At 41.7% G+C, this 13211-nt stretch overlaps 1 protein-coding gene across 1 annotated transcript in view; it reads left to right on the top strand.

Moving 5' to 3' along the window:
- Positions 1-370: 370 nt before the first annotated feature.
- Positions 371-13211, top strand: part of LOC110508193 (glypican-1) — a 136478-nt gene continuing 123637 nt past the window's right edge. Inside the window, exons 1-2 of the mRNA XM_036965987.1 lie at positions 371-468; positions 579-1085. Of these exons, the coding sequence (XP_036821882.1) occupies positions 926-1085 (160 nt within the window). The 5' untranslated portion in view covers positions 371-468; positions 579-925. The remainder of the gene's footprint in view (positions 469-578; positions 1086-13211) is intronic.

Raw genomic sequence — 13211 nt, 5'->3', positions numbered from 1 at the left:
AGCCGATGATTGGTGGACTGGTACCTGAGGGCAGCTGCTGATCCACCTGTGACACCTGAGGCCTTCAAGCTGTCAAGACACATTGTACACATTCCTTTAGAAATAAGGTATGGATAAGTCCACATGATAAGGTATTTTCAGTGATGCATTAAATTATTCAAAAGATCGTATACTGTGTAAACATCCCTAAAAACAAAATGTATATATCTAATTAACCAAATTAGACTAGACAGGTGAGTGAGATTTGTGTCCAAAGGAACAGCTATAGCCTCTCTCTCTCTCTCTCTCTCATATTTCTCTTTGCCCATTTGTTCTTGTCTCTTACATTATGTCCACCCCCTTCTCTCTCTCTGGCTCTCTCTCTCTCTCCGCCTCCTCCTCATTCAACCGAGTAGCAGCGCTGGGAGAGCATCATTACCTTTACCGCCGTTTTACCACTCACTCATCTGCTAACAACTGCCATCTCCGGTAATACCGTACAGAGACGTTCTTTTTCGTTAATGTTCACCTGTTAATTTTCTGGAATTTTGTAGATTCATGATTTGTCTGCTAAATATGTTTATATTGCCTTTCCTCAGGTGACTGCACAGTGTTTACCGAATTGTCTTCCCAGAGGTGCAGATAAATTGTGTGAAATTGATACAGTGGTTGATGTATCTACATTGAAACCAAAAAGCCCCTCGAGGTGCCCTGAGAAGAAACCGGACTGCTCTCCCCCTCCACACACACACGCTTCCCGTGCAGCACTGCGCAGAAACGGGGCGCAGCGAACCAACAGGAGAGCGACAGTAGCGAAGCCCAACGTAACAGAGGAGTTTGGACAAACGGCTGGCAGTAGATGAATCCCGTTCTTTAGGACTTAGCTCAATCAAACTACACCCCTCTTTCGGATTTGCACTTGGCCGTGTGACGGTAATAGTGTAGGATGGATTTCCCCGTGTTTATGGCTCTGTTGATTTGCGCGCTGACGGTCCCGGGATTCGGGGATATGGGGAGCGGAAAAGCTCAGAGTTGTTCGGATATCCGACAGTTCTACAATGGCAAGGGATTCAGTCTGAACGGAGTGCCTCAATCAGAAATATCAGGTAGGGTACTGTGTCTATCACTATAATGCTGCTTTGTGCATCGAATTTACTTTGCGTTCAAGGAGATCATAACTTTATTTGTGTTTGAAATAGATGGTTACTGTAACACCTGAGCCCTTGATAATAGGCTAAGCAACTGTAGATTGTTTACAGTTCAGAGAATAAGATAGGTAGGCTTGTAAGTAGTCAGTTCAGATTAAAAGTATGTTCCAATAACATGTTCTTTGCAGCACCCCAAACTCTGCTTCCCCTGCAAATAGATTAGACTACTTAGGTTTTCAGGTTCAACTGATATATATATATATTGTGCTCCAGCATTACTTGTCACCCCCTCAGAAACTGTAGGCTATATTAAACATGCCATATCTGGTCCTTTACAATTTGTAGCCTACTCAAAATATTTTGTAGTGTAACAGAACATCTCACTTTCAAGTGGAACCTTGGATGTCAAAAACACTAACTCAAAATAACCCATTATTGACTTTTTATTGTAATCTGTGTCATCAGTGTCTAGGCTACTTATAGCCAGTAGTGATCATGCATATCCTTCATGTCTGAGTGTCCCACGCTGCTCTGCCTTTCCACCAGTCTAATAATTATCCTTGCAGTGAAACCTCAGACCGCCACCCCTCTCTCTCTTTCTTGCGCGCTCTCTCTCTCATTTCCATCTCTCTCTCTCTCTCTCTCTCTCCCCTCTCTCTCTCTCTCTCTCTCTCTCTCTCTCTCTCTCTGGTCATTCACTAGAAACTCCTGCTAGCCAAACGATCACTTTACCAGCATAACCATGCAAAGGTGATACTGCACACAGGCGCGTACACTCACACACATTATCCCCCCACCCCAAGCACTCACACACACTGACTGTGTTCTTCCAGCTCTTTTCATAGAAACGGTTAAAAATGAGAATTCAGCATGCCCAGTACACAGCACGGTAGAGCACAGCTGATTATATGTCTGCCTTCCCAGGAATTTACCATGCTGGTCAAACGTAGTGTACTATATAGGGAATAAGGTGCCATTTGGGATGTACCCATGGTGGTTAGTTCAGCCTGATCACTAGAAATAAACTGGGCACTGGATGCAAACTTGTGATGCTCAGACCACTGAGCCACCACAGTTCACAATGCTTTAGCAAGCCTTGAGACTACATGATGATAGTTGATAGAAAATTGGCATGTTGTTTTAATAATTTTGTTGTAGCCCTTTACTGCAATCAAATGACCAAATCGCCCTCTAGTGGCCTCTTGGGTGGAATGTTATTAATATTATTCATATTTAGTATTTTTTTATTTTACCCCCTTTTCTCCCTAATTTCGTGGTATCCAATTGTTAGTAGTTACTATCTTGTCTCATCGCTACAACTCCCATACGGGCTCGGGAGAGACGAAGGTCCTCCGAAACACAACCCAACCAAGCCGCCGCACTGCTTGCATCCAACCCGGAAGCCAGCCGCACCAATGTGTCGGAGGAAACACCATGCACCTGGCGACCTGGTTAGCGTGCACTGCGCCTGGCCCGCCAAAGGAGTCGCTAGTGTGCAATGAGACAAGGATATCCCTACCGGCCAAACCCTCCCTAACCCGGACGAATCTAGGCCAATTGTGCGTCGCCCCATTGACCTCCCAGTCGCAGCCGGCTGCGATAGAGACTGGGCGCGATCCCAGAGTCTCTGGTGGCACAGCTGGCTCTGCAGCCCTAGACCACTGCGCCACACGGGAGGTCAATTAATAAATAAATAAAATTTAATTTAAATTAAAAAACATGATTTTTAAGCGGTTTTGTTATATTTCAGTCTTCTGCAAACTCAAAATTGAATAGATTTCAACTCTATATATGATATGGTATTGGCAGGTATATACTGTTGTTACAAAGTAGATTTGTTTAAGACTACCAAGAAACACTCTGTGTGACCCTGATTTCGCCCGCTGTAGTAAGACTAAGCCTTCCCAAAACCGTAGCCCTAACCTTAACCACTCGTAATTAATACCTAACCTTAACCACTCAGAATTAATACCTAACCTTAACCACTCAGAATTAATACCTAACCTTAACCACTGGTAATTAATACCTAACCTTAACCACTGGTAATTAATACCTAACCTTAACCACTGGTAATTAATACCTAACCTTAACCACTCGTAATTAATACCTAACCTTAACCACTGGTAATTAATACCTAACCTTAACCACTGGTAATGAATACCTAACCTTAACCACTGGTAATTAATACCTAACATTAACCACTCGTAATTAATACCTAACCTTAACCACTGGTAATTAATACCTAACCTTAACCACTCGTAATTAATACCTAACCTTAACCACTCGTAATTAATACCTAACCTTAACCACTCAGAATTAATACCTAACCTTAACCACTCGTAATTAATACCTAACCTTAACCACTGGTAATTAATACCTAACCTTAACCACTCGTAATTAATACCTAACCTTAACCACTCAGAATTAATACCTAACCTTAACCACTCAGAATTAATACCTAACCTTAACCACTGGTAATTAATACCTAACCTTAACCACTGGTAATTAATACCTAACCTTAACCACTGGTAATTAATACCTAACCTTAACCACTCGTAATTAATACCTAACCTTAACCACTGGTAATTAATACCTAACCTTAACCACTGGTAATGAATACCTAACCTTAACCACTGGTAATTAATACCTAACATTAACCACTCGTAATTAATACCTAACCTTAACCACTGGTAATTAATACCTAACCTTAACCACTCGTAATTAATACCTAACCTTAACCACTCGTAATTAATACCTAACCTTAACCACTCAGAATTAATACCTAACCTTAACCACTCGTAATTAATACCTAACCTTAACCACTGGTAATTAATACCTAACCTTAACCACTCGTAATTAATACCTAACCTTAACCACTGGTAATTAATACCTAACCTTAACCACTCGTAATTAATACCTAACCTTAACCACTGGTAATTAATACCTAACCTTAACCACTCGTAATTAATACCTAACCTTAACCCTTTGAGTTGTTTCTGTTTAAACCTGGAACCACGCAGAAATTGAGGTTCATCCATAATACATCACATTTTGAAGGGAAACTATGAGATCTTGTTGGGTTAGTTACCACACAATGCTGGTTCCCAGTCCAGACTCCAGCACAGTGAGAAAGCAATCACATAGTTACAGTATATAGGCCAGCCAGGTCCCGAAGACATCGAGAGATGTCTTCAAAACCCTCCTGTAGGGGCAACAGTGAGCACTATTACCATCAAGTAGGCTTGGGTAAGCACTGAGCTCTGTCTCCGAGGGTCGCAGGTTTAATCCCAGTGCTAGATATTTGTTTTTTATTTTAACCCTATCCCAAACCTTAACTTAATGCCTAAACTGAATTAAACCCTATCCCAAACCTTAACTTAATGCCTAAACTGAATTTAACCCTATCCCAAACCTTAACTTAATGCCTAAACTGAATTTAACCCTATCCCAAACCTTAACTTAATGCCTAAACTGAATTTAACCCTATCCCAAACCTTAACTTAATGCCTAAACTGAATTAAACCCTATCCCAAACCTTAACTTAATGCCTAAACTGAATTAAACCCTATCCCAAACCTTAACTTAATGCCTAAACTGAATTTAACCCTGTCCCAAACCTTAACTTAATGCCTAAACTGAATTTAACCCTATCCCAAACCTTGACCCTTAACTTAATACCTAAACTTAATTTAAACATATCCCAAACCTTGACCCGTAACTTAATGCCTAAACTGAATTTAACCCTATCCCAAACCTTAACTTAATGCCTAAACTGAATTTAACCCTGTCCCAAACCTTAACTTAATGCCTAAACTGAATTTAACCCTATCCCAAACCTTAACTTAATGCCTAAACTGAATTAAACCCTATCCCAAACCTTAACTTAATGCCTAAACTGAATTTAACCCTATCCCAAACCTTAACTTAATGCCTAAACTGAATTTAACCCTATCCCAAACCTTAACTTAATGCCTAAACTGAATTAAACCCTATCCCAAACCTTAACTTAATGCCTAAACTGAATTTAACCCTGTCCCAAACCTTAACTTAATGCCTAAACTGAATTTAACCCTATCCCAAACCTTGACCCTTAACTTAATACCTAAACTTAATTTAAACATATCCCAAACCTTGACCCGTAACTTAATGCCTAAACTGAATTTAACCCTATCCCAAACCTTAACTTAATGCCTAAACTGAATTAAACCCTATCCCAAACCTTGACCCTTAACTTAATACCTAAACTTAATTTAAACATATCCCAAACCTTGACCCGTAACTTAATGCCTAAACTGAATTTAACCCTATCCCAAACCTTAACTTAATGCCTAAACTGAATTTAACCCTATCCCAAACCTTAACTTAATGCCTAAACTGAATTTAACCCTATCCCAAACCTTAACTTAATGCCTAAACTGAATTTAACCCTATCCCAAACCTTAACTTAATGCCTAAACTGAATTTAACCCTATCCCAAACCTTAACTTAATGCCTAAACTGAATTTAACCCTATCCCAAACCTTAACTTAATGCCTAAACTGAATTAAACCCTATCCCAAACCTTGACCCTTAACTTAATACCTAAACTTAATTTAAACATATCCCAAACCTTGACCCGTAACTTAATGCCTAAACTTAATTTAACCCTGTCCCAAGCCTTGACCCTTAACCTAATGCTTAAACTTAATTTAACTCTATCCCAAACCTTGACCCTTAACTTAATGCCTAAACTTAATTTAAACCTATCCCAAACCTTAACCCTTAACTTAACCATTCGTGATTAAAGCCTACATTAAACCAGCCGTGAGGCGCCTTGCCAGGCGGCTCAACCCTGGCTACTCAGGGTGTCAAAAACAACTTTGAAATTTGACATTTGGAGTAACTTCGAAATTTTACTTTAGGAGAAATGTGGATAAATGTCAGAATCTGAAGTCAAATTTGTCCAACTGTGAGATCTTGTTGTATATAAACCCAGCAAAAAAAGAGAAGTCCCTTTTTCAGGACCCTGTCTTTCAAAGATAATTCGTAAAAATCCAAATAACTTTGCAGATCTTCATTGTAAAGGGTTAAAACACTCTTCCCATGCTTGTTCAATGAACCGTAAAACAATTAATGAACATGCATCTGTGGAACGGTCACTAAGACGCAAACAGCTTACAGACGGTAGACAATTAAGGTCACAGTTATGAAAACTTAGGACACTAGAGAGGCATTTCTACTGACTCTGAAAAACACCAAAAGAAAGATGCCCAGGGTCCCTGCTCATCTGTGTGCTGCAAAGAGGCATGAGGACTGCAGATGTGGCCAGGGCAATAAATTGCAATGTCCGTACTGTGAGGCACCTAAGACAGCGCTACAGGCAGACAGTACAGGATGGCAACAACAACTGCCCGAGTTACACCAGGAATGCACAATCCCTCCATCAGTGCTCAGACTGTCCGCAATAGGCTGAGAGAGGCTGGACTGAGGGCTTGTAGGCCTGTTGTAAGGCAGGTCCTCACCAGACATCACCGGCAACAATGTTTCCTCTGGGCACAAACCCACCGTCGCTGGACCAGACAGGACTGGCAAAAAGTGCTCTTCACTGACGAGTCGCGGTTTTGTCTCACCAGGGGTGATGGTCGGATTCGCGTTTATCGTCGAAGGAATGAGCGTTACACTGACGCCTGTACTCTGGAGCAGGATCGATTTGGAGGTTGAGGGTCCGTCATGGTCTGGGGCGGTGTGTTACAGCATCTGAGCTTGTTGTCATTGCAGGCAATCTCAACGCTGTGCGTTAGAGGGAAGACATCCTCCTCCCTCATGTAGTACCCTTCCTGCAGGCTCATCCTGACATAACCCTCCAGAATGACAATGTCACCAGCCATACTGATTGTTCTGTGCGTGATTTCCTGCCAGACAGGAATGTCAGTGTTCTGCCATGGCCAGCGAAGAGCCCAGATCTCAATCCCATTGAGCACGTCTGGGACCAGTTGGATCAGAGGGTGAGGGCTAGGGCCATTCCCCCCCAGAAATGTCTGAGAACTTGCAGGTGCCTTGGTGGAAGAGTGGGGTAACATCTCACAGCAAGAACTGGCAAATCTGGTGCAGTCCACGAGGAAGAGATGCATTGCAGTACTTAATGCAGCTGGTGACCACACCAGACACTGTTACTTTTGATTTTGACCCCCCTTTGTTCAGGGACACATTATTCAATTTCTGTTAGTCACGTGTCTGTGGAACTGGTTCAGTTTATGTCTCAGTTGTTAAATCTTGTAATGTTCATACAAATATTTACACATGTTAAGTTTGCTGAAAATAAAGGCAGTTGACAGTGAGAGGACATTTCTTTTTCTGCTGAGTTTACAATAGTCAGCTACCAGAGGGAGCAATACATTTGTTTTATGTACAGGCCCACTATTTACTGCTATTGGGGGCTCCCGAGTGGCGTAACGGTGTAAGGCACTGAATCTCAGTGCTAGAGGTATCACTAGAGACACTCTGGTTTGAATCCAGGCTGTATCACAGCCGGCCGTGATTAGGAGTACAATAGGGCGGCGCACAATTGGCCCAGCGTCATCCGGGTTTGGCCGGGGTAGGCCATCATTGTAAAGAAGAATTTGTTCTTAACTGACTTGCCTCGTTAAATAAAGGTTAAATAAACACATAAATAAAATACTAATTTACAATGATATAAGGGCAGAAGAATGTCCATGCAAGATGGCACTTTACATCAGTAAGGTGCAGGAGACTTGAGTGACTCACTGTTCTGTCAACTGTGTTTTAATGCAACACTGTTCAAGCTACTACAGATACAGTCCTGAATATTCAAGAGACAATGTGGTGCAATGCAGGACAATTGCAATAATATTGTAGGCTATTGGCACATACAGTATACAATATACACTGATACCCATAGTTTACAGTAGTATTAGTATTATAGAAGTAATAGTACAGTATGTACTTTCTTCCCATACTACTATGTGTTCAAGCACTTTTTTCCCAAAGACGTCTTTACCACTATGCTTAATCCATAGCCTAATGCTAAAGTTAATCACTATGTGATTGTGATTGTTAAAATGAGTCGTGATGTGATTACAAAAACAAGTCATGTGATTGCTAAAATGTGACAGACAACCTCGATTCGGTCTTATGTTGCAAAATCGGAAATTGTGTTTTTTACATTGGATAAAAGTAGAGCTACAAAATGGTATTTCATACACTGCAGTTGAGGAACCACGGGAAAGTAATTCTGCTTTGAAAGTTGATAAACTTGTAACCCTACTTTTGAGCTCTTCTATGTCTACACCTATTCAGCATCATTCACACCCTCTTAAAAATACATTATATTTAGTCTTTGGCTGATATCCTAATCCAGGGATCCCCAATTGATGGCCCACAGGCCGAATTTGGCCCATGGGTGGTTTTATATACCTCCCAAGTTTTCTGAGCCCTCCCACAATTTTTTTTTTATTTTAATATTTTTTATTGTTGGACACATTTGACTAAAAAGACCAGGAAATCAGCTACAAGTGATTTTAATTTAAGGAATCTGTTCCCAAATATTCCCACGCATGATAGAGAGAAACGTGATCATATCCAAATGTAAACATGGTTTGAAATTATTATGTTTTAGTCAAACATTATATCTGTATGGGCGTACTGACGGCAGAGAATTCAGGCGCAGGAGAGAAAAAACTGTGTTACAACGGCGTTGTGTTAAATACACAACATATAATGATGGAATTGAAACCAGGTGTGTGACAAGACAAGACAAAACAAATGAAAAATGGATCAATGATGGCTAGAAGACCAGTGACGCCGAACGCCACCCGAACAAGGAGAGGAACCAACTTTGGCGGAAGTCGTTACAGCAGCATTGTTGTTGAAAGCAGTAGCAACACTTTTGCAGTTCTCCATGGTTAACGTTGTATCTTTAAAGAAAGACGCGGTAGCAAGGATTATCTATACCTACTTGACAGCTCATGTTGTAGACAGAAGCATGCTACATGGCAGACAAATCCAAACTCATCTCTCGGCATGTCCAGCCCATCTATTGTCTCTGCCAATCATCGCTAGCGGGAAGCTTCCTGTCTTTTTCCATGGCTAAACCACCTAAGCTCGTAATTTAACAATTTTATTTGTATTTACAGATGGCATACAAGTTTGTTATTAAGGCACATGAAAGTTCACGTTCCAGAAGGCATTTCTAACAAAAAAAACAAATTTTGATTTAAAAAACATAGTACATCCAAATGCCTCTCCTACGAAGTAGTGATGTGCGACATACACCTAGCTCCCTGAAACAGGTCACAAATGTGATTGTGAAGTGATTGAAAAGTACCTGTATTAACATGAGTAGAGGGGGATGTAAATGTGATGAAAGTGTCAGGGTCACTAAGCCATACATCATAAACTTGGGAGGTCCCTGTGCTAATGGGACAGTCCTAATCAAATTGATTATCCATACCATATAAATCAATGGGCAGAATTAATGCCAGTCTTCTGAAAGTCTTATCCATTGTGTTGAGAACAAATCTGTCTTCTTGTTACAGAATGTGTTTTCTTTCTTTTTTTGTGCTGCTGTGGACCTTACAAATGTGCAGGGCTCATTTCTAAAAGACTCAATATGACTTCCCTGTTGAAATAAAGGTAAATAAATAACAATAACTCTAGTCTGCGAGAGAGAGAGAGAGAGAGAGAGACAGAGAGAGAGAGACAGAGAGAGAGAGACAGAGAGAGAGAGAGAGATTGTGGGAGAGAGAATGAGGGGTGAGAGGAGAGGACATGAAAGAAAGGAGGAGAGAGACTGCAACAGAGAGAGTGAGAGAGAAAGAAAGAGAAGAGGATGAGCGAGAGAGAAAGACTAACAGAGAGGGAGAGAGAAAGACTAACAGAGAGAGAGAGAGAGAAAGATCGCGAGGGAGTTTATATCAGTCTTATCTCTGTACCCTCTATGCTAACATAAATAACATCTTGGTCTGGCATATTAAAGAGCTCAGTAATGTAGCCACCATTTAGATTTATAGTATGTCTCCCAATTATGAGACAGCTGAATGTTGCATCTGACCTGTGACATTTCTTCCCGATCATTCTTTCTTCCCCTGGAGGGACTTTAAGGACTGTGGGCTTGATCAGACTAATGTATTGGCTAAGACTGGCTCAAGGTCTTACGCCCAGTCCATCATTGTGATTCACTCTGGGAGAGAGAGAGGAGAGTTGGAAGAGTGGTTAGATGAGCTGGTGGCTGCATCTCAATACTGTTAATGGGTGCCTTTGCTTTCATAGTATTTTTGTTTGTCATCATCAGGGCCTTGTGTTTTTCCTAGTCAGGTCAGGGTGTGGGGACAGGGAAAACTCCTGGCCTTATTCATTAGCTGGTTGGTGAAGGGACTGGATAGTTTTCCACCATGTTGCTTAGACCTGTCATGTTTTGTCAGATCAGTGATTGTGGAGGAAAGGAGAAAACGGAATGCAGATAGTAAATACTATTGAGACAGTCGGTAGCTTCTTAGTTTTGATTGGAAGGGGCATTGTCAGAAGATAGGATAAGCAGATTAGTCATTAGCAGCGGGTTAGCAGAGCTCTTATGGATTTCACTTTCCATTACATACCTAGTAAAAACACATATCAATAAATCATACTTAAGTGGGTATTTACAGTGTTACTAGCCTACTCTGTAAGACTTATGTCATGCAAAGTGCACCTTGTCATGCCTGATAATCATCACAGATTTCCACTGTGTTTACTGTGAGTGGAGGAAATTATTTTGCTTGCATCATTCCACGGCACATGCGCCCACCCGCTCACACGTATGCACGCACACACACACACACACACACACACACACACACACACACACACACACACACACACACACACACACACACACCCCCTCGGGAGGCTGAAGAAATTTGGCTTGTCACCAAAATCACTCACAAACTTTTACAGATGCACAATCGAGAGCATCCTGTCGGGCTGTATCACCGCCTGGTACGGCAACTGCTCCGCCAACAACCGTAAGGCTCTCCAGAGGGTGGTGCGGTCTGCACAACGCATCACCAGGGGCAAGCTACCTGACCTCCAGGACACCTACATCACCCGATGTCACAGGAAGGCGAAAAGATCATCAAGGACAACAACCACCCGAGCCACTGCCTGTTCACTCTGCTATCATCCAGAAGGCGAGGTCAGTACAGGTGCATCAAAGCTGGGACCGAGAGACTGAAAAACAGCTTCTATCTCAAGGCCGTCAGATTGTTAAACAGCCATCACTAACATTGAGTGGCTGCTGCCAACACACTGACTCAAATCTCTAGCCAATTTAATAATAAAAAATTGGATGTAATAAATATATCACTAGTCACTTTAAAAAATGCCACTTTATATAATGTTTACATACCCTACATTACTCATCTCATATGTATATACTGTACTCTATACCATCTACTGCATCTTGCCTATGCCATTCGGCCATCGCTCATCCATATATTTATATGTACATATTCTTATTCATGCCTTTACACATGTGTATAAGGTCGTTTTTGTGAAATTGTTAGATTACTTGTGAGATATTACTACATGGTCGGAACTAGAAGCACAAGAATTTCGCTACACTCGCATTAACATCTGCTAACCATGTGTATGTGATCAATACAATTTGATTTGATTTGACACACACACACACACACACACATACACAAAGACACCAAAAAATGCATTCCCATTCAAAATGCTATTTTCCCTAACCCCTAAAACTGAACTTAAACCTAACCCTAATCGTAACCCCTTACCCTAATTCTAACCCTAACCCTAATTGTAACCCTAACATTAAACCTAACCCCTAAGCCTAAAATAGCCTTTTCCTTTTGGGGACTGGCGAAATGTCCCCAATCGATAGAATTGTTCTGGTTTTACTACCCTTGTGAGGACTTTTAGAGCTCGGAAGGATAGTAAAGTTAGACCAAACACACACACACACACACACACACACACACACACACACACACACACACACACACACACACACACACACACACACACACACACACACACACACACACACACACACACACCCTGCCCCTCCTTTAAATCACCCTCATGATGGCTTAATGATTGTTTTGTCTCTGACAGGATGACATATATCATTTAACTAACTGATCGACAGACAGGACTTCAGACCTTGATTCATCAAAGCTGACATTGGGTGTCTGGCCTATGTTGTTTAGCCCTGAGACATCTCTGGTATTCCAAAGACCCTTGATGCAACCTTGTCTTTGATGTTTTTGTGCCGTTCTTCAAGCCCTTATTTTATTCACTGACTGTCACTTTAATCAAGAGAGTCTGGTAGGCTTAATTTAGTTTTCAGCATTTCAGGATAGCGCCCCCTAGCTGAGATAGTAGCCTTGGTGGTGGTGATGCGGTGTGTTCTCACACGCATGTGTGGGTGTGTACGTGCAAGCATGTGTGTGTGCGTGTATATGTGTGCATGCTTTTGAGTTTGCATATGTGTTTGTGTGTGTGCATGCACACTTGCACACGCTTGTGTGTGTGTTTGTGTGTGTGTGTGTGGCGTGAAGCATAAAGCAAGATGGCGCCAACAGAGATGGTCGCCTCGCTTCGAGTACTTAGGAAGCCATGCAGTATTTTGTGTTTTATTATTTCTTACATTGTTAGCCCAGAAAATCTTAAGTGTTATTACATACAGCCGAGAAGATCTATTGGATATAAGAGCGACGTCAACTTACCAACATTACGATCTAGGAATACAACATTCCCGAAGCTAATAATTTGTTCAGACCACCACCCAGGACATTGGATCTAATCCCAGAAGCCGACCCAAAACAACGCCGCCGCAGAAGAGGCAGATGGAGAAGATGGAGCAGCCTCCTGGTCAGGCTCCGTAGGCGTGCACACCGCCCACCGCTTCCGAGTATACTACTCTCCAATGTCCAGTCTCTTGACAACAAGGTAGATGAAATTAGAACAAGGGTTGCCTTCCAGAGAGACATCAGAGATTGTAACATTTTCTGTTTCATGGAAACATGGCTCTCTTGGGATACGTTGTCGGAGTCGGTTCAGCCACCGGGCTTCTTCATACGTCGC

Source organism: Oncorhynchus mykiss, chromosome 28, assembly GCF_013265735.2.
Source record: "Oncorhynchus mykiss isolate Arlee chromosome 28, USDA_OmykA_1.1, whole genome shotgun sequence".
Classification (NCBI taxonomy): domain Eukaryota; kingdom Metazoa; phylum Chordata; class Actinopteri; order Salmoniformes; family Salmonidae; genus Oncorhynchus; species Oncorhynchus mykiss.
Note: the sequence above shows the minus strand (reverse complement) of the source record. Positions and strands in the feature narration are given on the sequence as shown.